Source organism: Pelophylax lessonae, assembly GCF_965119305.1.
Source record: "Pelophylax lessonae genome assembly, chromosome: 10".
Taxonomy (NCBI): domain Eukaryota; kingdom Metazoa; phylum Chordata; class Amphibia; order Anura; family Ranidae; genus Pelophylax; species Pelophylax lessonae.
The window spans coordinates 7,052,675-7,077,966 of record NC_138777.1 but is presented as its reverse complement, the minus strand read 5'-3'; the positions used below and the strand labels follow the sequence as shown (position 1 = coordinate 7,077,966).

The 25,292-nt window shown below is 43.0% G+C and overlaps 1 protein-coding gene across 1 annotated transcript in view; it reads right to left on the bottom strand.

Annotated features, from left to right (window-relative positions):
• LOC309565492 (uncharacterized protein) overlaps positions 1-25,292 on the bottom strand; it is a gene marked incomplete at its 3' end in the record, with an annotated part of 74,963 nt that overhangs the window by 26,410 nt on the left and 23,261 nt on the right. The window contains exon 3 of the mRNA XM_082270462.1: positions 21,321-21,641. Coding sequence (XP_082126588.1) covers positions 21,321-21,641 — 321 coding nt within the window. The remainder of the gene's footprint in view (positions 1-21,320; positions 21,642-25,292) is intronic.

The window sequence follows — 25,292 nt, the reverse complement described above, 5'->3', positions numbered from 1 at the left end:
ACCGCTGTGTTAGCAGAGTCAGGCCTGATCCCTGCTAGCATTAGCAGTTTTTTTGGTAGCGCTTGAAATAGTCTTCGACAACCAGGTGCTTTTATTACCTGTGAGTCGCATCACTGTACGGGTAAATTTAGTTACCAAAATGTCTAAACGTTCGTACAGTGATGAAGCTATTTACAGTATGATGACCATGTCAGGTGAGAGCGATGGGGAAGCCTCACCGGCAGAATCAGGGTCAGTATACGAACCAGATGACAGCAGCGGCTCCCTGACAGACAGCTCCGACGACAGATGGGTCCCTGTTAGACCCAGGCGTACCCGACCCCATTCTGGTGTTGTTGAAATGCAGGAATCGCAGGGTGCTCGTATGGAGCAGAGTGTGGGTACTAGTGCCGCTCATCCTTCTGGCGACCTGGCAAGCGCCAGCGGCCTAGTACACCCTGGACCTAGTACAACCAGCACTGCAGTAAGACCTGGTGACGTGGCGAGTCCCCTAAGTGCAGTTGAAGCTGGTGCGGTGGCTAGCACAAGTAGTGGCCCGCAGCCACCGCGTATTCGAAGACAGGCCCGTAGAGCCCATAGTGCCCTCCCTGATGCGCTGGCATATCCCAATTGGCAACCCACTGATTCTACAGCGCCAGTACTTCCCCCATTCACCGCCCAACCTGCAATCCACGTGGAGACAGCTGGTTTTACGCCCCTGAACTTTTTTGAGCTGTTCTTCACGGAAGATCTTTTCAGATCTATTGTGGATCAATCAAATTTATATGCTCAACAATTTATCGCCGCCAACCCAAATTCGCACCTTGCCAGACGATTCGGCTGGAATCCTATAACGGTTTCCGAATTTAAGATCTTTCTGGGCCTTTCCCTCCACATGGGCATAACTAAACAAAGTGAATTGCGGCTATATTGGTCCACTAGCCCAGCTCACCATATGCGCATGTACTCTGCCTCCATGTCCAGGGGGAGATACGAGCAAATTCTGCGATTTATGCATTTCAGCGACAATGAAATCTGTCGTCCTCGGGGAGACCCTGCATACGATCGGCTCCACAAAATTCGGCCCCTCATAGACCACTTCAATCAGCGGTTTGCAGCCTTGTTTACCCCCGAACAAGTTGTCTGCATTGACGAGTCCCTGATTAAATTTACTGGCCGTCTTGCTATCAAACAGTACCTCCCCAGCAAGCGTGCCAGATACGGGGTCAAGTTGTATAAGCTCTGTGACAGGGCCACAGGCTATACAGTTAATTTCCGTGTCTATGAGGGAAAAGATAGCACTGTGGAGCCCCCGAACTGCCCAGACTACATAGGGAGCAGCGGTAAGATTGTTTGGGACTTGGTGTCACCCTTATCCGGAAAGGGGTACCATTTGTACGTGGACAATTTTTACACAAGCGTGCCACTATTTAGTCACCTGCTTGATTTACAAATTGGCGCATGTGGCACCGTGCGACCTAATCGCCGGGGCTTCCCCCAACGGCTTGTAAATTCCCGTCTTAGTCGGGGGGCGAGAGCCTGCTTGAAAATGGACAAATTGCTTGCGGTGAAGTGGAAGGATACACGGGATGTTTATGTTCTGTCCTCCCTTCACGCAGACACGACAGTCCAAATCCCTACGGCAACTGGCGTTATGGAGAAACCCCTCTGTGTCCACGAATATAACCTTAACATGGGAGGGGTGGACCTTAACGACCAGCTTTTGGCGCCGTATTTAGTTGCCCGTAAAGCCAGACGCTGGTACAAAAAAGTGTCTGTTTACCTTTTCCAATTGGCTATGCTGAACGCCTTTGTCCTATACAGGGCATCAGGACGAACTGGACCCTTCCGGGAATTCCAGGAAGCGGTCATCCTTGCCTACCTGTACCCAGGAGGCATGCCTGCCCAACTTCCCCTTCCAGATGCAGTGAGCCGGCTGCATGAGAGGCATTTTCCTTATGCCCTCCCGAGTACCCCTACCCAAATACGACCCCAAAGACGATGTCGTGTCTGTAGCAGGCGCGGATTTAGGCGTGACACCCGTTATTATTGTCCCAAATGTCCTGACCAACCTGGTCTCTGCATCGGGGAATGTTTTGAGCGCTACCATACACTAGTGGAGTATTAGTGTAGGGTACAGCACGACACAGTGTAGGGCACACAAACACAGGGTCTCGAAGGATGTTGGATGTCCATCGACATTTTGAGAGACCCAAGCTGGAAGAGAAGATCGCAGAAGATCGCACTCCCTCCCAAATCAAGAAATAAAGGAACAGTTAGAAAGTAAAATAAAAGGATCCAAAAACTGTTGTGGTGTCAGTAATTTTATATGTCCTTCTACTCCTTCCTACTGTACTTTTTTCAATGTCCTTTGTTTGTTTTTTCATTCTTTTGTGACCTGTTTCTCTTGCAGGTAATTGTCGGCTACCACGCATTGATTTTATATATTCTGACACAAACAGCGTTTGCGCTCAGCATATATGGATACCTTTGCTGATAGCAGCTGTGGTGATTTTCTGATTTCAGCACTGCAGTTAAAATCCTATTTTGGTATACGTGGATAGCGCCGTGTATACCCATCATTAAATTCAGTGGGTGGTTGTTTGGGCGGTTAATGATGAGAATCCAAAAACTTTTGTTGTGTCAGTCATTTTATATGTCCTACTCTTCCTAATGTACTTTTTTTTAATGTACTTTGTTTGTTTTTTCATTCTTTTGTGACCTGTTTCTCTTGCAGGTACTCGTCGGCTACCATGACATTGATTTTATATATTCTGACACAAACAGCGTTTGCGCTCAGCATATATGGATACCTTTGCTGATAGCAGCTGTGGTGATTTTCTGATTTCAGCACTGCAGTTAAAATCCTATTTTGGTATACGTGGATAGTGCCGTGTATACCCATCATTAAATTCAGTGGGTGGTTGTTTGGGCGGTTAATGATGAGTAATACTACGCATTATTCCTGTGCTGATTTCTGATAGGTTCTCTTTTTTTCCGTTCAGCCCACAGGCTGCATGAAAAAAAAAAACCTATATGCCAAACAAGGACCAGCAATGTACTGGTACGTTGCTGGACTTTGAGTGGTTGTACCAGGATGATGCCTGCAGATTTAGGCATCATCTTGGTATCGTTTTTTACAGCCAGCGGTCGGCTAACATGTAAAAGCAATCCTAGCAGGTAATTTGCCGCTAGACTGCTTTTACATGCAGTGGGAGGGGTCTCCCCCCCCCCCACCGCCGCCTTCCGCAGCCTTCCGTGGTTTTTCTCGGGCTCTCCTGTCCCACCAGTTAACCCGAGAGTGCAGCCGGTGGTTCAATTATCTAACCATAGAGCTAATTGAAGATTAGAATGGCTCCAATCATCTCTATGGCCTAAGATGCCGGAGGCTACGAGCATTTCATGACTTCTTTTTCGCCAGAAATAAACAGGGCCATTGGGAAATTGGGAAAGTATTTTATCACACCAATTTTGGCGTGGTCAGATACATTAAGGTCAGAGGAGAGATCTAGAGTATAAAAGACCCCAATTTTTTTAAAAAAGAGTACCTGTCACTACCGATTGCTATCATAGGGGATATCTAAATTCACTGTGATAACAATAAAAATGATTTAAAAAAAAAAAATTAAAGCAAAGGTGTCAAAATAACATAAAAAAGCAAAAAAAAAAAAAAAAAATTGAGCCCCCCCCCCTTTCCCCCCGTGCTTGCACGCAATGGCACACGCAAGCGTTGGTCTAGTGTCATATGTAAACCGCAATTTCAGCATGCATGTGAGGTATCGCCGCGATCGCCAGATCGAGTGCAGTAATTTTTGCAGTAGACCTCCTCTGTAAGTCTAAAGTGGTAACCTGTAGAGACTTTTAAAGTTTTTAAAAATGTACGTACGTTGTTGCCGCTGCGCAGGCGTGCGCAATTTTTAAAGCATGTCATGTCAGGTGTCTATGAACTCGGCATAAGATCATCTTTTAAATTTTACCAAAAAAATTGGAATTATATAGTGTATTTGTGCAATAAATTTAAAAAAAATTTATTTTTTTCGCAAAAATTGCGTTTGGAAAATCTGTGCGCAAATACCGTGTGACAAAAAAATTTGCAACATCCCCCATTTTATTCTATAGGGCCTCTGCTTTAAAGAAATATATAATGTTTGGGGGTTCAAAGTAATTTTCTAGTAAAAAAAAAATATTTTTTCATGTAAACAAAAAGGCACAGAAAAGGCTTGGTTTTCAAGTGGTTAGAAGAGTGGGTGATGTGTGGATAAGATTGAGCATAAAATGCCGGGACAGTTCAAACACCCCCCAAATGACCCCTTTTTGAAAAGTAGACACCCAAAGCTATTTGCTGAGAGGCATGGTGAGTCCATGGAATATTTTATATTTTGCTACAAGTGTCGGGAAAATTATTATTTCTTTTTTTTTTGTTGTTTTTTTACAGAAAGTTGTCACTAAATGATATATTGCTCACACATGCCATGTGTATATGTGAAATGACACCCCAAAATACATTCTGCTGCTTCTCCTGAGTACAGGGATACCCCATGTGTGAGACTTTTTGGCAGCGTAGCTGTGTACGCGCCCCCGAAAACCAATCCACATCTTCAGGTTTTCTAATGGCGTAAATTGCTGATTTTACCCCTGACTACCTGTCACAGTTTCAGAGGCCCTGAAATTTCAAGATAGCACAAAACCCCCCCAAATGACCCCATTTTGCAAAGTAGACACTCCAAGCTATTGGCTGAGAAGCATGGTGAGTCCATGGAATAGTTTATATTTTGCCACAAGTTTCGGGAAAATAATTTTTTTTTTTTTTAACACAAAGTTGTCAGTAAATGATATAATGCTCACGCATGCCATGGGTATATGTGAAATGACACCCCAAAATACATTCTGCTGCTTCTCCTGAGTACAGGGATACCCCATGTGTGAGACTTTTTTGCAGTCTAGCCGAGTACAGGACCCCGAAAACCAACCTCCACTTTCAGGCTTTCCAAGGGCGTAAATTGTTGATTTCACTCCTGACTACCTATCACAGTTTCGGAGGCCCTAAAATTCCAAGATAGCACAAAACCCCCCCAAATGACCCAATTTTGCAAAGTAGACACTCCAATCTATTTGCTGAGAGGCATGGTGAGTATTTTGCAGCTCTCATTTTTTTGGGAAAATGAAGAAAAAACAGGAAAATGCATTTTTTTTCCTCTTTTTTCAATTTCCAAAACTTTGTGACAAAAAGTGAGATCTGCAAAACACTCAACATGCCTCTCTGCAAATAGCTCAGGGTGTCTACTTTCCAAAATGGGGTCATTTGGGGGGGTTTTGTGCTATCTTGGAATTTTAGGGCCTCCGAAACTGTGATAGGTAGTCAGGAGTGAAATCAACAATTTACGCCCTTGGAAAGCCTGAAAGTGGAGGTTGGTTTTCGGGGTCCTGTACTCGGCTAGACTGCAAAAAAGTCTCACACATGGGGTATCCCTGTACTCAGGAGAAGCAGCAGAATGTATTTTGGGGTGTCATTTCACATATACCCATGGCATGTGTGAGCAATATATCATTTACTGACAGCTTTGTGTAAAAAAAAAATAAATATATATATATATATATATTTCCCGGAACTTGTGGCAAAATATAAAATATTCCATGGACTCACTATGCCTCTCAGCAAACAGCTTGGGGTGTCTACTTTCCAAAATGGGGTCATTTGGGGGGGTTTTGTGCTATCTTGGAATTTTAGGGCCTCCGAAACTGTGATAGGTAGTCAGGAGTGAAATCAACAATTTACGCCTTTGGAAAGCCTGAAAGTGGAGGTTGGTTTTCGGGGTCCTGTACTCGGCTAGACTGCAAAAAAGTCTCACACATGGGGTATCCCTGTACTCAGGAGAAGCAGCAGAATGTATTTTGGGGTGTCATTTCACATATACACATGGCATGTGTGAGCAATATATCATTTACTGACAGCTTTGTGTAAAAAAAAAAAAATATATATATATATATATATTTCCCGGAACTTGTGGCAAAATATAAAATATTCCATGGACTCACCATGCCTCTCAGCAAACAGCTTGGGGTGTCTACTTTCCAAAATGGGGTCATTTGGGGGGGTTTTGTGCTATCTTGGAATTTTAGGGCCTCCGAAACTGTGATAGGTAGTCAGGAGTGAAATCAACAATTTACGCCTTTGGAAAGCCTGAAAGTGGAGGTTGGTTTTCGGGGTCCTGTACTCGGCTAGACTGCAAAAAAGTCTCACACATGGGGTATCCCTGTACTCAGGAGAAGCACCAGAATGTATTTTGGGGTGTCATTTCACATATACCCATGGCATGTGTGAGCAATATATCATTTACTGACAGCTTTGTGTAAAAAAAAAAAAAAAAATATATATATATATATATATATATATATTTCCCAGAACTTGTGGCAAAATATAAAATATTCCATGGACTCACCATGCCTCTCAGCAAATAGCTTGGGGTGTCTACTTTCCAAAATGGGGTCATTTGGGTGGGTTTTGTGCTATCTTGGAATTTTAGGGCCTCCGAAACTGCGACAGGTAGTGCAGAGGTGACATGAACAATTTACGCCATTAGAAAACCTGAGAGTGTTGATTGGTTTTCGCGGTCCTGTACACAGCTAGGCTCCCAAAAAGTCTCACACATGGGGCATCCCCATACTCAGGAGAAGCGGCAGAATGTATTTTGGGGTGTCATTCCACATATACCCATGTCATGTGTGAGAAATTTATCTTTTAGTGACAACGTTGTGTAAAAAATAAAAATTAAAAAAAAAAATTGTAATTTTCCCGAAACTTGTGGCAAAATATAAAATATTCCATGGACTCACCATGCCTCTCAGCAAACAGCTTGGGGTGTCTACTTTCCAAAATGGGGTCATTTGGGGGGGTTTTGGGGTATCTTGACATTTCAGGGCCTCCTAAACCGTTATAGGTAGTGAGAAAATGCAATGAAAAATGTACGCCCTTTGAAATTCTGATGGTGGTGATTTGTTTTCCGGCTCCCGTACACAGCTAGGCTCCCAAAAAGTCTCACATATGTGGTATCCCTGTACTCAGGAGAAGCAGCAGAATATATTTTGGGGTGTAATTACACATATACCCATGGCATGTGTGAGCAATGTATCATTTCAATGACAACTTTGTGTAAAAAAAAAAAAAAAAATTTTTTAGTCATTTTTCAAACACCTGTGACAAAAAAATAAAATATTCAATGAGCTCAACATGCCTCTCAGAACATTCCTTAGGATGTCTACTTTCCAAAAAGTGGTAGTTTGGGGGGGTTTTGTACTGCCCCGCCATTTTAGCACTTCATGAAATGAGATAGGCAGTCAGAAATTAAAGCTTCGTAAATTTCAGTATTTACACCATAGTTTGTAGACGCTATAACTTTTGCGCAAACCAATAAAAATACGCTCATTGATTTTTTTTTGTCAAAGACATGTAGCTAAATATATTTTGGCCAAAAAAAATGACATAAATTGAGTATATTGGATATTTTTTAAAAGACAAAGTTGAAAATTTCATTTTTTTGCAAAATTTTCGCTCTTTTTTTATTAATATCGCAAAAAATAAAAAGCGCAGAGGTGATCAAATGCCACCAAAAGAAAGCTCTGTTTGTGGGAAAAAAAGGACGTAAATTTCGTTTAGGTACAGCATTGCATGACCGAGCAATTATCAGTTAAAGTCACGAAGTGCCAAGTTGAAAAAAGGGGTCTGGTCCTTTAGCAGCCAAATCCTCCGGGGCTTAAGTGGTTAATTTTTACGTTTTGAATGAGCATGCAATTTTAATTGTGACCACTAGATGGCGAAATTAAAAATCCTATTAACCACTTTACCACCGGAGGATTTTCCTGCTTTACGTCCAGGCCACTTTTTGCGATTCGGCACTGTGCGACTTTAACTGACAATTGCACAGTCATGCAACTCCGTACAAAAACAAAATTTACGTCCTTTTTTTCCCACAAACAGAGCTTTCTTTTGGAGGTATTTGATCACCTCTGCACTTTTCATTTTTGCGATATTAATAAAAAAGCAACAATTTTGAAAAAATAACAATATTTTTCTAATTTGACAGTTAAAAATATCCAATATATTCAATTTTTGTCATATATTTAGGCCAAAATGTATTTAGCTCCATGTCTTTGACAAAAAAATTCTTAATGAGCATATTTTTAACCGCTTTAAGACCGGAAGATTTTACCCCATTCCTGACCAGGCCATATTTTGCGATTCGGCACTGTGTTACTTTAATGGACAATTACACGGTTGTACGATGCTGTACCCAAATAAAATTGGTGTGCATTTTTTTCTCCACAAATAGAGCTTTCTTTTGGTGGTATTTGATCACCTGTGCGAATTTTACTTTTTGCGCTATAAACAAAAAATAGCGTAAATTTTGAAAAAATAACAATATTTCTCACATTTTTTTATATGAAATTCCCTCCCAAAAAAATGTAAAAATCAAAATTTTTTTAAATTTTTGGCCAATTTGTTTTCTGCTACCTATGTTTGGTAAAAAAAATCACAATAAGCGTATTTTGATTGGTTTGCGCAAAAATTATCGCAGCTACTAACTACGGGAAATTTATGTCATTTTTATTGTTTTTTTTTTTTTAACTAGTAATGGCGGCGATCTGGCAGCGATCTGCAAATTTTTTTTACGGGACTGCGATATTGCGGCGGACAGATCGGACCCTTGACTGACATTTTTGACACTTTTGGGGGTACCAGTGACATTACTGCAGTAATCAGTGCTATAAATATGCACTGTTACTGTAAAAATGACACTGGCAGGGAAGGGGTTAATTTTATTGGAGAGGGAGGGGTTAATGTATGCCTGGTGCTTACTGACGAGTGTGGGGGGAGGGGACTGTGTGACACAGGCACAGATCGCATGTTCAGCTATGCTGAACCCTGCAATCTGTCCCTGTCTGTCACTTAGGAGATCTGCCCGCTTTGTTTACACAAGCGGGCAGATCTCCACACTCGATCCCCGACGATCGGGGAAGAGTGGCGGTGATCACCGCTGCTCCTCCCCTGGTCTGACTCCCACTGTGACTGAACACAGCGGGAGCGAGCCTCCGGCGGCGCGTGCGCCGCCCACAAGGGGAGGAGTCCAGTGACGTAGGTCTACGTCGCTGGACGATAACGAACCACTTTGCCGCAGTAGGCTCAAGTGGTTAATATAAGATTGGGCCTATACTTCACACATTGAAAAATGTTATGACGTTTGAGGCTTTTGTTAAAGGGTTTCTGTAACTCAAATTTAATTTGGGCTAGTTAATATTATGATGGCGAAATAAACTTATTATGTTCCGTGGGGTACCCGCACGCCGCTTGGCTAACTAGAGGTTAACATGCACATCCTGTTGGTGTGGGTGTGTATATAATAGGAGACTGGCGCAGCGTGCCCACGTCCTCGGTTAAAGTCCTTGATGACGAAATGCACCAGGATGTGAGCACGCCGTCTCCTTGGCTACTCGACACGTCCGCCTGCACTTCCGGATTCAGCCGCCGACCATTGAGAGGGGCCGCGTCCAGCTGAGAGAGGTTGCTGTGCGGAGCGATGTCCAGTATCCTTTAACTTTTTGCATGCGTTTGATGTCTTTTATGTAAGGAGAATATACAGGGGGAAAAGGGGTGTATTTTATGCATCAATAAAGTGTTTTAATGATTCTGCCCTATTAGCGCCCCCTGTCTTTCTGTTTTTCCCTCCCACATATTATGGCTATTGGTATGAGTTGATGGTGGTACATTCATCTATCTTTATGCAAGTAACATGGGTGTGGAGATCCCCACCCTTTATATCAACAGAGGAGGAAGAGGTGTTACTTGGAGAGGAGTGGAATATAATTTTGAGAAAAAGTGTATTGTTCTGGCGATATCTGGTGAGTGGCCATGGTCATGGGGAGAGCACAACGGTGTGGTGGAGGTGTATTGTAGTCCAGCAAGTTTTACTACTCTGCACTTTGGGAATATCTGTTTTTTATCGGTTCTGTGCCTAATTAACCCTATATGGACTCACTTTCATTGTTATACATGGTAAAAAAAAAAAATGGTGCGATACTGCGCTACCCCTATATAAGTGATAGAAAAACTTATGGTGTGCAACTAATCAGTATAAGTGCACGTGTGAACATGAAACCAATACTATTGTGCTAAGTTGCCATAATTGCTGATATTAATAAAAATAATTATAATAATAAATAATAAATAAATAGGTACAAAATTAATAGCGTGTTATATCTAAAGTGCACGTGCCAACATATAACTTAATATTGCTTAATAAGGTGCTAATAGGTACATACTTTACAATGACATGTAAAAAATATTATTTTAACATAAGAACATGCATTCCAATGAAAAGTCCATATAGTGAATAATAAATGAAATAGTGCAAAGCCGTGCTCAGAGGAAAGTCTCTTAAAGTGAAGATAGGGATCGTGCGTGCCGGTGATCCTTGAATGCTATCACTCTGTGCCAGAGAGGTAAGGTAGCACACTTACCAGACGATGTGGATTCTTATGGCGTACGCCGATAAGAATCTAAAACGCTTATTCTGCTGCTCCTGTGGTATGGATGGACGGATGGGCGGTCTCGTTATGGATACGGGTGTATGCTCAGTATGGAAGAAAAAAGGAAAAAAAGGCTCCTCATAGTGTAGAAGGTTTTTTACCTTTATTCAAAAATTCTAAAACCACATCAATCTTCATAAAAACATCCGTAAAAGTCCATAAAAACCCCCAAAACGACACTGCAGCTTAAAAACTTGGACACTCCAAAATAAAATCACTCCAAATGTAAACATGCGTGACACATCAAAAAGGATTTGACCAAAAAAACACTCAGGTCAACAGATATAATCCACCGCTAGTGAGCTCCTGTATTGCCTTGCGGCTGTGAGAAAACAGGACGCTGGCTCTCTCCGCTCGTGTGCGCCGTTCCCGGAAGTGTGGGTTCCGGCGTGCGGTCCAGCTGCTAGCTCAAAGCGAGGCAACGTGCGTGCCAACTTGACGCGTTTCGTCAGAGTGTGACGTCTTCGGAAGAGTGTCACCACTTCCGAAGACGTCACACTCTGACGAAACGCGTCAAGTTGACACGCACGTTGCCTCGCTTTGAGCTAGCAGCTGGACCGCACGCCGGAACCCACACTTCCGGGAACGGCGCACACGAGCGGAGAGAGCCAGCGTCCTGTTTTCTCACAGCCGCAAGGCAATACAGGAGCTCACTAGCGGTGGATTATATCTGTTGACCTGAGTGTTTTTTTGGTCAAATCCTTTTTGATGTGTCACGCATGTTTACATTTGGAGTGATTTTATTTTGGAGTGTCCAAGTTTTTAAGCTGCAGTGTCGTTTTGGGGGTTTTTATGGACTTTTACGGATGTTTTTATGAAGATTGATGTGGTTTTAGAATTTTTGAATAAAGGTAAAAAACCTTCTACACTATGAGGAGCCTTTTTTTCCTTTTTTCTTCCATACTGAGCATACACCCGTATCCATAACGAGACCGCCCATCCGTCCATCCATACCACAGGAGCAGCAGAATAAGCGTTTTAGATTCTTATCGGCGTACGCCATAAGAATCCACATCGTCTGGTAAGTGTGCTACCTTACCTCTCTGGCACAGAGTGATAGCATTCAAGGATCACCGGCACGCACGATCCCTATCTTCACTTTAAGAGACTTTCCTCTGAGCACGGCTTTGCACTATTTCATTTATTATTCACTATATGGACTTTTCATTGGAATGCATGTTCTTATGTTAAAATAATATTTTTTACATGTCATTGTAAAGTATGTACCTATTAGCACCTTATTAAGCAATATTAAGTTATATGTTGGCACGTGCACTTTAGATATAACACGCTATTAATTTTGTACCTATTTATTTATTATTTATTATTATAATTATTTTTATTAATATCAGCAATTATGGCAACTTAGCACAATAGTATTGGTTTCATGTTCACACGTGCACTTATACTGATTAGTTGCACACCATAAGTTTTTCTATCACTTATATAGGGGTAGCGCAGTATCGCACCATTTTTTTTACCATTTTGAGATCACTATCTTCTGATAGTGATTCTTACTACTTGCTGCTCCCCATTTAATACATTTAATACATTTAACTCCTAGGCGCGAGTATATTACCTTGATTGTTATACATGGACTGTTTGTATGGATAGCTATAACCAGTACTTTATGCAATATATTTAACAATATACTCAAGCGCGGTTGAATTAATTAATTGTTAATGCTGGGGTATCACCAAACTAGTATTTATTGCATTTATTATTAGATTCTACATAAAGATAGCCTAGGCTATATGAAGATTGCCAAGACCCTGAAACTGAGCTGCAGCACCGTGGCCAAGACCATACAGCGGTTTAACAGGACAGGTTCCACTCAGAACAGGGCTCGCCATAGTCGATCAAAGACTCAACTGCACGTGCTCGGCATCATATCCAGAGGTTGTCTTTGGGAAATAGACAAATGAGTTGTGCCAGCATTGCTGCAGAGGTTGAAGGGGTGGGGGGTCAGCCTGTCAGTGCTCAGACCATACGCCGCACACTGCATCAAATTGGTCTGCATGGCTGTCGTCCCAGAAGGAAGCCTCTTCTAAAGATGATGCACAAGAAAGCCCACAAACAGTTTTCTGAAGACAATCAGACTAAGGACATGGATTACTGGAACCATCTCCTGTGCTCTGATGAGACCAAGATAAACTTATTTAGTTCAGATGGTGTCAAGCGTGTGTGGCGGCAACCAGGTGAGGAGTACAAAGACAAGTGTGTCTTGCCTACAGTCAAGCATGGTGGTGGGAGTGTCATGGTCTGGGGCTGCATGAGTGCTGCTGGCACTGGGGAGCCACAGTTCATCGAGGGAACCATGAATGCCAACATGTACTGTGACATACTGAAGCAGAGCATGATCCCCCCCTTTGGAAACTGGGCCGCAGGGCAGTATTCCAACATGATAACGACCCCAAACACACCTCCAAGACGATCACTGCCTTGCTAAAGAAGCTGAGGGTAAAGGTGATGGACTGGCCAAGCATGTCTCCAGACCTAAACCCTATTGAGCAATGAGCATCTGTGGGGCATCCTCAAACAGAAGGTGGAGGAGCGCAAGGTCTCTAACATCCCCCAGCTCTGTGATTTTGTCATGGAGGAGGGGAAGAGGACTCCAGTGACAACCTGTGAAGCTCTGGTGAACTCCATGCCCAAGAGAGTTAACGCAGTGCTGGAAAATAATGGTGGCCACACAAAATATTGACACTTTTGGCCCATTTCCACTTAGGGGTGTACTCACTTTTGTTGCCAGCGGTTTAGACATTAATGGCTGTGTGTTGAGTTATTTTGAGGGGACAGCAAATTTACACTGTTATACAAGCTGTACACTCACTACTTTACATTGTAGCAAAGTGTCATTTCTTCAGTGTTTTCACATGAAAAGATAGAATAAAATATTTACAAAAACGTGAGGGGTGTACTTACTTTTGTGAGATACTGTATTTGAACATAAGAGGGCGTATGGGGTAGTTGATGTTATAAATGTCTAAAATTCATCTATTTATTTATTTATTCATTTAACCACTTCTGGACCCCCCACCATGTATTTACGTCGGTAATTTGATGTTAAATACCGGTGTTATAGAGCAGATAGCTTCCATAATCCTGATATTTTTCTACATGGCCGGCGGCTAACTTTCACATAATAGTGGTCCCTGCTGCCACAGGATCATTTTTATGGGCGGCTTCCTGGTCGTTTTCCCTGCTTACCAGAGCCGTTGTTAGCAGGGAAAATGATCGTTCTAATCCAGTTCCAGGCAGGAAGTCGAGTGAAGGCAAGATGGCCCCCACACGACTCTATGGCCTTGGAGGACCGAAGCGACTTCATACGTCGTTTACGCTCAACTGCCTTAACAGTCCCATTTTTTTTTTCTTTTTTTTTGCTTTTAAGTGTAGATGTGAGGTCTTTTTGACCCCAGATCTCACAATAAAGAGGACATGTCCGGCTTATTTCTATTACAAGGGATGTTTATATTCCTTGTAATAGGAATAAAAGTGATCAGAATTTTTATTTTTTTTAACCACTTGCCGACCGCCGCACGACTATTTACTGCGGCGGTCAGCCCCTCACAGGCAAAGTGACGTAGTACTATGTCGCTTGCCTGTGAGGCTCTAGGGAGCAAGCACGCCCCTAGGGACACACTTAACCCCTCCCTCTCAAAAAGAGTTAACCCCTTCACTACCAGTGTCATTTTTTACAGTAACAGTGCATATGTATAGCACTTATTACTGTAGTAATGTCACTGGTAACCCCAAAAGTGTCAAAAATGTCAGTCAAGGGTCCGATCTGTCCGCCGCAATGTCGCAGTCCTGCAAAAAAAATCGCAGATCGCCGCCATTACTCGTTAAAAAAAAACAACAAAAATGACATAAATCTTTCCCTTAGTTAGTAAACGCGATAACTTTTGCGCAAACCAATCAAAATACGCTTTTTGCAATTTTTTTTTTACCAAACATATGTAGCATAAAACAAATTGGCCTAAAATGTTAAAAAGTTAGATTTTTACATTTTTTTGGGGGGAATTTCATATAAAAAAATGTGAAAAATATTGTTATTTTTGCAAAATTTACGCTCTTTTGTTGTTTATAGCGCATGATCAAAAAATCGCACAGGTGATCAAATACCACCAAAAGAAAGCTCTGTTTGTGGGGGAAAAAAAGGACGTCAAATTCGTTTAGGTACAGCGTCGCACGATTGCGCAATTGTCTGTTAAAGTCACGCAGTGCCGAATCGTAAAATAGGCCCTGGTCAGGAAGGGGGTAAAATCTTCCGAGGCTTAAGTGGAACAGTGTAAAAATAAAACACAAAAGGTTTAGGCTAAAGGGGATACCGGCTGGTGTCCTGAAGATCACATCCCATCTGATCTTTCTACTTTTGCAAAGGACTTTGCTCAAATTGCACAATCTGTTACATAGTCCTACTAAGAAAGCTGTCCTCACCTGTGAACAGTTCAAATTGGAGTATCCCACTTTATTCCTTCCCCTATCCAAGTTCCTCAACAAAAGCAAAGCAACAAAAAAACAAAACAAAAACGACAACCCCTTGACTGATCATTGGAGCAAAGAGTGGAAGGTGTGTGACCCTGGCTGTAGAAAATACTGTGTGCCTGGCTGCGGGGGGAGTTTGGGGAAGGACTTGGGCTGTGTTACTGCGGCTCTTACACGAGTAGCACTACATCAGTAACTTACCTTTTTTTAAAAACATCCTCAAAATTGGTATTAAAGTCAGTGTTAAGTTTAAAGCAACCCATACAAAATAAATGTTAATATATGGATTCCGTTCTATAAAAGAAAAACACAATAGACATTATTTCACTCCTGCATGTCTGGAGAAACATCACCAACATTTCTGCATATACTGACTGTACATTTAGCATTGTAATTGTAACATTTACTTCTACCGGCTGAACTCACAATATGATCCAAGCCTACAATTCTCCATAACCCAGAAATATTGCTCATTTATTTTGGTAATTACCAATGAGCCTTTGGTTTGGGTCAACCATGACTTCAGCCCAAAAGCAGCCTGTTCATAGTTTGGCGAACAGGTGACCAACATGCAGGGCCGCTGTTAGAAATTACGGGGCCCCCTACAGCCCACCTGATAGGGCCCCCCCCCCCAAAAAAAAAATATCAAATTGCATTTATGCTAAAATGCCATGGTTACAATGCGGATTTGCAGCCATGACAGAAATCATACCCTTGTAAACTCTACTTCCTGACACCTGTATTTTGTTATACTTTTTTAAAATTGCTGAATGGTAATTTTACATTGCGAGACCATGCTGCAACCGAGTCAGGTGTTTGGCTTGCAGTTGCAGATCAGCCCCTTTTAACTGAAAAGGGGGGGGGGGGGGGGTCGGGTTAAGGCTGGGTTCACACACTGATGCGAATTGGACGTGGGTTTTTCTGCATCCAATTTGTATGTCAGGAGAGTGTGACTGGCTTTTAATGGAGCCAGTTCACAAAGCTCCAGGGTGGCTGCAGAGCGGTTTGCAGAAGAGTCCTGTGCGTTTTCTGGTCTGTTTCAGGTCTGAATTGAGCCAAGAATTTGGGCCTGATTCATTCCTGAAATGGAGAACAGGAACGCACTAGATCCCCTGTTGTGAGCCGCTCCACACAACAGTGTGAACCCAGCGTGATAGGTGGTGCTACATGTCCAACTCTGCAGCATGCGTTAAAAATGCTGCAGCTGTGTAGTAAAACATTTCAGCCACAGCATGTGTACAGCCCTATGTGACTGCATTGTTAAGGATTCGGATGCACAGCCAGGGGTGGCGGTAAATCCATGGCTCAGCCGCCCATGTAAAAGAGTCCTTAGGCTGCATTAACACCTTGCATTTCCTGAACATGTGACAAAGTGCATGGGAAATGCATGTTTTCTCACGCATTTTAAAAATGTACTGCAAACTCACATAGTGATTGTGGTGCCATTAATTTTTAATGGCACTCTAAAAAAAGTTAGCAGACCCATGTTCTGTCATGTGGCAAACTTGCAAAGCCGCACACCTAAAATTGTTCTAGACCTTCTATGGTGTGTTTGTCAAAGGGTAGGGCAGCCCATTCAAGTGAATGGACTTCCCTATGTGCAAAAAACAAGCTTAAAAAAAATAAAATTATATATATATATATGTGAGCAGTAACATGCATCCCTGCTCTGCTTAGTGTGAATGGGGCCTCAGGGGTGGCTTATAGAAATGGCCTGGTGGAGATGTGCATCAGCTGCAATTCTGAACTTTATTTACCTTCACACCCACCTTCCCACTCACCCTGTTTTCAGCAGAAGCATTACAAACAACATTCAAATCCTTTAGCCACTGCAGGTTACAGTGCACACAGAGCATGGTGAGGTCAGGAGAGCAGAGCTGGGGATTCAGGGAGGAGGAGGAGCAGGCAAAAAACTTCTTACCTTCATCTTTCCTTGCTGCAAGACTAGAGAACACTGCCGATCACAGGGGGAGGGGAAGGGGAGTTTTAGGACCCAGCAGTGTAACAATTGCAAGGCAAAAGCAGAGAGAGACAGTCTCTACAGCTGTCCCTGCAGCTCCAAAATCGGGATGCAGACTGAGAACAAAGCCAGCATAGAACAGCTGATTAAATAAAGGGACTGGAGAACGGAGGGACAAAGCTAGCAGCAGTGCTGGGGATTTCACAGGAGTCACAAGACAGTACAGCCGGCTCGGCTCTCCTCTCCTGCAGGTGCCCGGGCCCCATTTTGGACTGATGAGGCTCGGGCCCCCTACAGGAGGGCTGGCTGTACTGCCTTATCAGCGGCCCTGCCAACATGGCCAGATATGACCAGTAAGTAACAAGTAGTAATAAGATGAATTACCCTGGGTTCAGTTTGGCAGATATTCTGTAAACCTCAAAGGAGTTTGGATGCTGAACCTGAACCCCACTGAAATCAATGAGAGCCAAATCTGCCAGATTGGTTGTGGGGGTCTGCAGGCACGGGATGGGGGGGGGGGGGATTATCAGAATCTGGAAGTCCTCCTTAATAATATGGGGGCCCCTGAGATATTCGCCGACCCCATATGTGAACCAGTATGAGGTACATATAACCCCTACTAATTCACACAAAAAAAAAAAGGTGTAGCCTAGAAATAAAGACACCTAAACTTTTGACAAGTTCTTTATTAAAAATGAAAATCCCCAAAAAAATTCCTCATTGTAAATACATTGCCAATCATGACGCCTGCCAGACATGACTGATGTAACCAATTCCCGGTGGTATCACTAGCCAAATGGCAGCTCCCTGAGCTCTAAATGGCCATATAAAGCTAAATGTTGCTCCATACAAACATACAGCAATATAAAATAAATATAAATGGAATAGTATATACAGTGCCTTGCGAAAGTATTCGGCCCCCTTGAACTTTGCGACCTTTTGCCACATTTCAGGCTTCAAACACAAAGATATAAAACTGTATTTTTTTGTGACGAATCAACAACAAGTGGGACACAATCATGAAGTGGAACGAAATTTATTGGATATTTCAAACTTTTTTAACAAATAAAAAACTGAAAAATTGGGCGTGCAAAATTATTCAGCCCCTTTACTTTCAGTGCAGCAAACTCTCTCCAGAAGTTCAGTGAGGATCTCTGAATGATCCAATGTTGACCTAAATGACTAATGATGATAAATAGAATCCACCTGTGTGTAATCAAGTCTCCGTATAAATGCACCTGCACTGTGATAGTCTCAGAGGTCTGTTTAAAGCGCAGAGAGCATCATGAAGAACAAGGAACACACCAGGCAGGTCCGAGATACTGTTGTAGAGAAGTTTAAAGCCGGATTTGGATACAAAAAGATTTCCCAAGCTTTAAACATCCCAAGGAGCACTGTGCAAGCGATAATATTGAAATGGAAGGAGTATCAGACCACTGCAAATCTACGAGGACCTGGCCGTCCCTCTAAACTTTCAGCTCATACAAGGAGAAGACTGATCAGAGATGCAGCCAAGAGGCCCATGATCACTCTGGATGAACTGCAGAGATCTACAGCTGAGGTGGGGACTCTGTCCATAGGACAACAATCAGCCGTATACTGCACAAATCTGCCCTTTACTGAACTTCTGGAGAGAGTTTGCTGCACTGAAAGTAAAGGGGCTGAATAATTTTGCACGCCCAATTTTTCAGTTTTTTATTTGTTAACAAAGTTTGAAATATCCAATAAATTTCGTTCCACTTCATGATTGTGTCCCACTTGTTGTTGATTCTTCACAAAAATTACAGTTTTATATCTTTATGTTTGAAGCCTGAAATGTGGCAAAAGGTCGCAAAGTTCAAGGGGGCCGAATACTTTCGCAAGGCACTGTTTATTTAAAGTGCTGTGCAATCAGTGCTGAATACAGTGCGATAAAAGATAATTACATGACATCAAAGAGGTGATAGTAATAGCAGTACAATGTATACTGAATGTATACATATGATGTGCAAAAAAAACTGTATATGCAGTATGAATATAGTGCTAGATAAAAGTGCAAATAAAATTACATATACTGCCCAATATCACTATTTAGAAGTGATGCAAGTGCTCATTGTTGATGATGATGCCACTTCCTGGTGAAATGCATTGAGGTTTCGGAGTGACATCACGTCCGGTTTGTGGCAGGTCCGAGTGGGGTGAAACGCATTTGGAACGCACGCCATCAGCGTAGCAGCGTTTCCTTGTTCCTGATCGTTTATGCTTGCTGAGAGTGGCATTGGAGGCACTCTAAAATGTGAGTGAATTCTATGCATTTGTTTATTCATTTCCAATAAAGAACATTGTACAATGAAGGGCTTTTTTATCTTTTTTGAGAACACGCATCATTGGATTGTAATTCTTCTATATGAGATCCTGGCCTACCCTTAGCAAGAATTGCTTTCCAAAGTGAGGAATACTTCAGGCACTATAGGTCCTTAGCGGCCTGAGTGCTTCTGGTGAGTGGCAAACTGTTCACTAGGTGGTGGATCAGCTATATTTGCACCAGCGTGGAAAATAAGAACACCCATCACTTGGTACAATTGTTTTATGGACTTAAACTTTTGATCATAAATTGTTTATTCTTAAAGTGGAGTTCCGGCCTATTTTGCAACTTTAGTGATTCCTGGAGTGCTCGCTATGCTGATCAACAATTGGGCATTTTCAATTTTTTTTCAGGGGTCCCCTACCTTATTTTCAGGGCATTTTTGATTGTACTGCCTCCTTCTCCCCCCTCTGTGGCCACGGCCACCGACATCACTTCCACCTTTGCATTGCATCCTGGGAGCTGTTTGTCATCACTCCCAGGAGGCTGGAATCAGGAAGAACTCCCTGGAATCAGGAAGAAGGACACAGCGGATTACACTGTGGCTTCAGATGCCCACATCCAAGATGGCCACACTCAGACAGCGTTTTTAAAAGTATGATTTTGACTAAAATCAAATACCAAACACCTTGTAAGTATGAGAATAGCGGTTCTGTAAAGGGCAATGGATTAGTATTATAGGGGTATTTTTAGTTAAAAAAGGTATTTGAGGCCGGAACTCCGCTGTAATATTATTTAGAGGAAACACTGAGCACTTGCATCACTTCTAAATAGTGATATCGGGCGGTATATATAATTTTATTTGCACTTTTATCTAGCACTATATTTATATTGCATATACAGTTTGTTGCACGTCATATGTATACATTCAGTATACATTGTACTGCTATTACTATCACCTCTTTGATATCTCGTAATTATCTTTGATCGCACTCTATTCAGCACTGATTGCACAGCACTTTAAATATATATACTGTTCCATTTATATTTATTTTATATTGTTGTATGTTTGTATGGAGCAACATTTAGCATTATTTTGGTGCATCAACCAGAAGCAGCGCCTCACTATATATCTTCACTCTACATTTAAGTATTTATTACTTGAATTGAAGGCAGCTCTACATAGGGCACCCTATACTAAGTAAGGAGAGGCGCCATACCCTTTATTTTTTCACAATGGCTATATAAAGGAGAAGGAAGGGTGGAGTAGTGGTGACATCATTGCCCAAATATATCCATGGCCATACTTAGGCAATGATGTAAGGCTCCCTTCCCTGCCCATTTGCTTACATGGTGGGTATGTTTCAGTTTCCTCTTCCATTTTTTTAGCGGACCTGAAGGTAGGCAGGACATAAGTCCATTTACACCTGCTTATCCAAAGGAATGTACGGACCTTCCAATCAGGTTTGCCTAAAAAACGGACAGATATGCATGATCGGAACGCCCGTGTGAAAACAGTCTTTGGTATTTTGTGAACATCACAGGGAGCAATCTCTGGATCTAATCTGAAAACTCTGAGCTTTGTGGCAGTAGGAGCCTAATTCTACTGATATCATATTCTTAGACCCGGTTCACACTGATGCGAGTGCCGGGTTCGCATGTAATATTGGAGCGCACTGCTCCGACATTACATGCGATCAGCTGTGCGGTGCGAGTTTAGCCATACAGTTTGTATGGCTAAATTCGCATCGCACCCGGTGCAAACACGCACAGGAGGCATTTTTGCAGCCGCATCAGGATCGGATCGCACATCGGTTCACACTTGTGCGATCCCATCCTGTGCGAACTGCACGATCGCACTGCGATATGCGATCAAACTGGGGGTGTCGTTAAGATTACATTGACACCCCCAGCGGATCGCATATGGCAGTGTGAACTGCCGGGGGTGCGTGTGCGATGCGGGAACAGGCTGCGAATTCGCAGCCTTCCCGCATCGCAATAGTGTGACCCGAGCCTAAGGCTACTTACCTGGGAAGATAAAACTGAGAGTAATTTCCTCCTTCAGGGATCTGTGGCTCACAATGCAGGATAATTCATCTCTGGGTTCAATTCCAGTGGACGGCTTCACAGTCAGCATACTGGTCACATTAAATGTCCCATCGCTGTTCCTCAATGGTGTTGCGAGAGAAACATCTCTATCCAAAGATGAGTTGGTGGCCATACTTTTTCTGTATTTTACCCATCGGACCTTCACAGCTTCAGGGTAACAATTGTTGATTTTACATAGAACAGATCCCTTGATTCCAGCTTCAATGTGTTTATCATGACTCAGTGTAGTCTGCGGTTTAACTGTACAAGGAAAGAGACACTATGATTGAATATTTCTTTGTTATTTTATTAGGTGGTACCTTATTTCACAACACTGAGAGAGAACGTCAAACCATATTAGTTTCTGCACTGTCTCTGAGGAGCTTACATTCTAATGCCCCCCACAGTCACACACTATTATACAATACATTTAAATAGCTCTGGCATATACCTCAGTGATGGACAGAGAACACTGAGTTAGTCACATCAGTCTCTGTACTAGAGGAGCTTACACTTGAATGTCCCCCCACAGTCACACACTATTATTATACATTTATATAGCTCTGACATATATCGCAGTTTTCTACGGAGACAATCACATCAGTCCCTGCACCAGAGAGGTCGTGTGCGCTGTAGCTCTCTCTCTCTCCAGACACTAGGGGGGCTGGTAGCACACTTGTCCCCAGTGAAGATGGGGGATTCCATGATCCCCCAGAGGTATTTGATCTGCAATCCCAAACTGCATCTTCACCTGAAGACCTTGGCTATGACCCTAAAAAAGGGGAATCTACTCCTGTTTTTAGAGAGCGGGTTGCTGACCGTTTAGTGAGAATTGCAAAGGAGGAGGAAAAGCTGGTGAGCCTGAAAGCAGAGTACAGGAAAAAGAAAGTTTCACACAATAAAGCATTGAGCAGCAAGAGACAGAGTCTGAAGCCAGACATGAAAGTTTTGGAGGACGCCATCAAAAACCAGAGGAATCTGGTTAAAGCTTTAGAGGTAAAGACCGGAGCATTTAAGGAGAAGTTCCAGAATGAGGAGAGGTTCCAGAAAATGAGGGATGACATCAATCACAGAAAGGGCGCCAGGTCACAATATAGTATAAGAAATTGACAATTTATTGTAGTGACTTACATGTACAAACAATCCAAAATACAGCCAGTGAGCCATAAACAGCGGTACTCGCAATGGGACACATCCGAGATGATCAGATCCGGGGACCTGCTAAACGATCCTGTGCTGTGTGGCAGTGTCTACAATACAGGTGCCGGTTGCTGCTGTAGGTGGCGCGGGCTCCCTGGATGGGCAGCCTCGCAGATGTCTGTGTACAGCGGGGCCGGTAAAGGCAGTGACCCGGAACCGGAAGTGATGTTGGCGACTTGTCAGTTCCTCCACGGAGTCTGACAGGAATCAGAGAGCTGGATAGAGTGTGGAGGGTGGGCCGCAACGTTGTTTCGGAGGTCCTCCTCCTTCATCAGGCAGGCCCACCCCTCCACTGAAAACGCTTATATAGGAAACACAGGCAGGGAAGCCCATTAAGTGAACAATGACTATAATTAGCCGCAATAAAAACATCTGTTTTTATTGAGAAGAAGAAGAAGAAGAAGAAGAGGAAATGTGATTAGGGAGGGGGTAGGTAGGGGGTAGGAGGGGGTAGGTAAGTGAGTAGGGAGGGGGGTAAGCAAGCAGGCTAAGAAACGTGTACCCCAATCATCCTAATGGCGGTTCCCACTCCTTTGAAGGTGGCGAGTCGACCATTAATGTCGCCAGCAAAAAAATCAGTAAGTGCTCATACCATGGCAATAATTTGGTTTGATGCTGATATTTTATTTTTGCAAGAGACCCGGTTGTCTAGTTTGGCCGATATTCATCTGGCGAAGAAGGAGTGGAGGCACAGCCCCTCCTTCTGGTCTTTTGTGGCCGAGCCTTACACTGGAGTTGTGGTACTTTTTCCTGGCATGGTAACCTGTCGGCGGATTATTGAGGTAGAAATGGGGAGATGCATGGTCTTATATGTCTCCATGGGGGGGCAGGGCCTGCACCTGATTAACATCTATGGGCCCCAGACAAAGTGTGACAGGAAATGCCTCTTCATAAAGATCAAGCCTTTTCTTTTTACAGCCCAGCAAGTCGTCTTACGGGGGGATTTCAACACTGTCTCTAGGACTAAGGACATGAAAGCTACCAGAACCAGGCTGGACTGTGACAGCTTTTTTTTTTTTTTTTTAAATACAATTTTTATTGGGTTTTCAAGATAAGAAAAAAAAAAAAAAAAAAAAACAGCAATAACATTGTATACGGTAGTTAAACAGAATAGACCAACCAACTAAGGTAACATATGCAGAAGCAGGAAAGGGAGAGGTAGGGAGGGAGTGGGTAGGGGGGGAAAGGTGGAGATGTGTGTGGGGGGCGGGGGGCGGGGGGCAGGGGGCTCGTAGCCAGAGTGTCCAAAAGTTAAGTCCCAAATCTATATGGATGACTATGTTGGAATTATCAATGGATGGGAGAGAACAGTTCACGTCGACAATAGTACCACAATGGGTAGAGCTGCCTTAGAGCTGCATAGCATGTATGTTATGAAGGGCATAATCAACGTTGAAGTTGAAGTTGAAGCTGAAGCGAAGGCGTAAGAGTATTGGCAGGCGGTTATCCTTCCTGTACCATATATTAAAGAGGAGGTAGAAGTTATAATCCGCCGTCAGATAAAATAGTGGTGAGCAATCCAAAGAGATGTCCCAAGGGCAGGTGCAAGCACCGGTATTCTGGAAAGGTCCGCAAATATTCAATAGGGTAATCAGGTAACAGCTAGGTTCTGCAGGAATGTGGCCCACTTTCGGTGGACAGCTTTTTTTTTAAAGGAAAATACTTACAGAAGCAGTTCTGGTTGATGTGCACATTCATTGATGCCCAGTCGGCACGGTATTCACTTTTCAGTGAGGTAGTAGTCAGAGTAGAATGGATTTTTTTAAAGGGGAACTCTGCCTTCTCGGCAGGCACCAATATGTCAGATGGTGGAGTTTTACACCACTGTGTTCTGTCTGTGACTCTGAGTAGCCCAGATACACCACCTAGGGGGAGTGGTACCTGGAAGCTGATATCAGCACTTCTGGACGATGAGAACGTGAGTCAATTATCTGAGGTTTTTTTTCAGGCACAGGTATCGATTATGGACTTTTTCAGCAGAAAGTCAGAATGGTTGGAGCTTACAAAATGAAGGATCGTTGGGTTTTTTAATGCCAGTGGAAGAAATGAACAGCTTGATAAGTATGTCACCTACCAGTGTCTGTGGAGGAAGCTTGATAGGCTTGTCTCGAATAATGGAGATCTGGGGATGATCTCTGAGGTAAACCCTTGCTCAGGAAGTGTCAATATGACAAGTTCTGGAAAGGGATTTTGGGAAATATCACTCACCCGACCTTTACAAGAATTGCAAACAAGGTAGAGCAGTTAAGTCAGTTGTAGGCCTAGTTGACAGTCTAGGTTCCTTGACAAAGTCCAAGTCAAGCATCCTGGAAACTGCCAGGTCATAATATGCTGATCTCCTGGGCAGGAGGGACCTTGATCGGGCAGGCATGTCAAGTTTTCTGGATTCTATACCAGGCCTGGGGAATGGCAGCTTTCTTGTGAGTTTGACAGGATATCACTGCAGATGAGGTGGTTAAGGCTGTTGATAAGCTTGTCATTAAGAAGTCTCCTGGGCTGGATGGATTGACAGCCTAGTTTTAAAAGCACTTTAAGGCTACTCTGGCCCCAAATTTGGTGGAGCTTTTTAATGTCTGTCTGAGTAAGGGTTTGATCTCTTCCTCCATGCGATAATCTACAGTAATTCTTCTGTCAAAGGGTAAAGATTCTTCAAACATCGAGAATTGGTGGCCCATTAGCCTTCTTAAAGCGGAAGTAAACCCTTCGATTTGA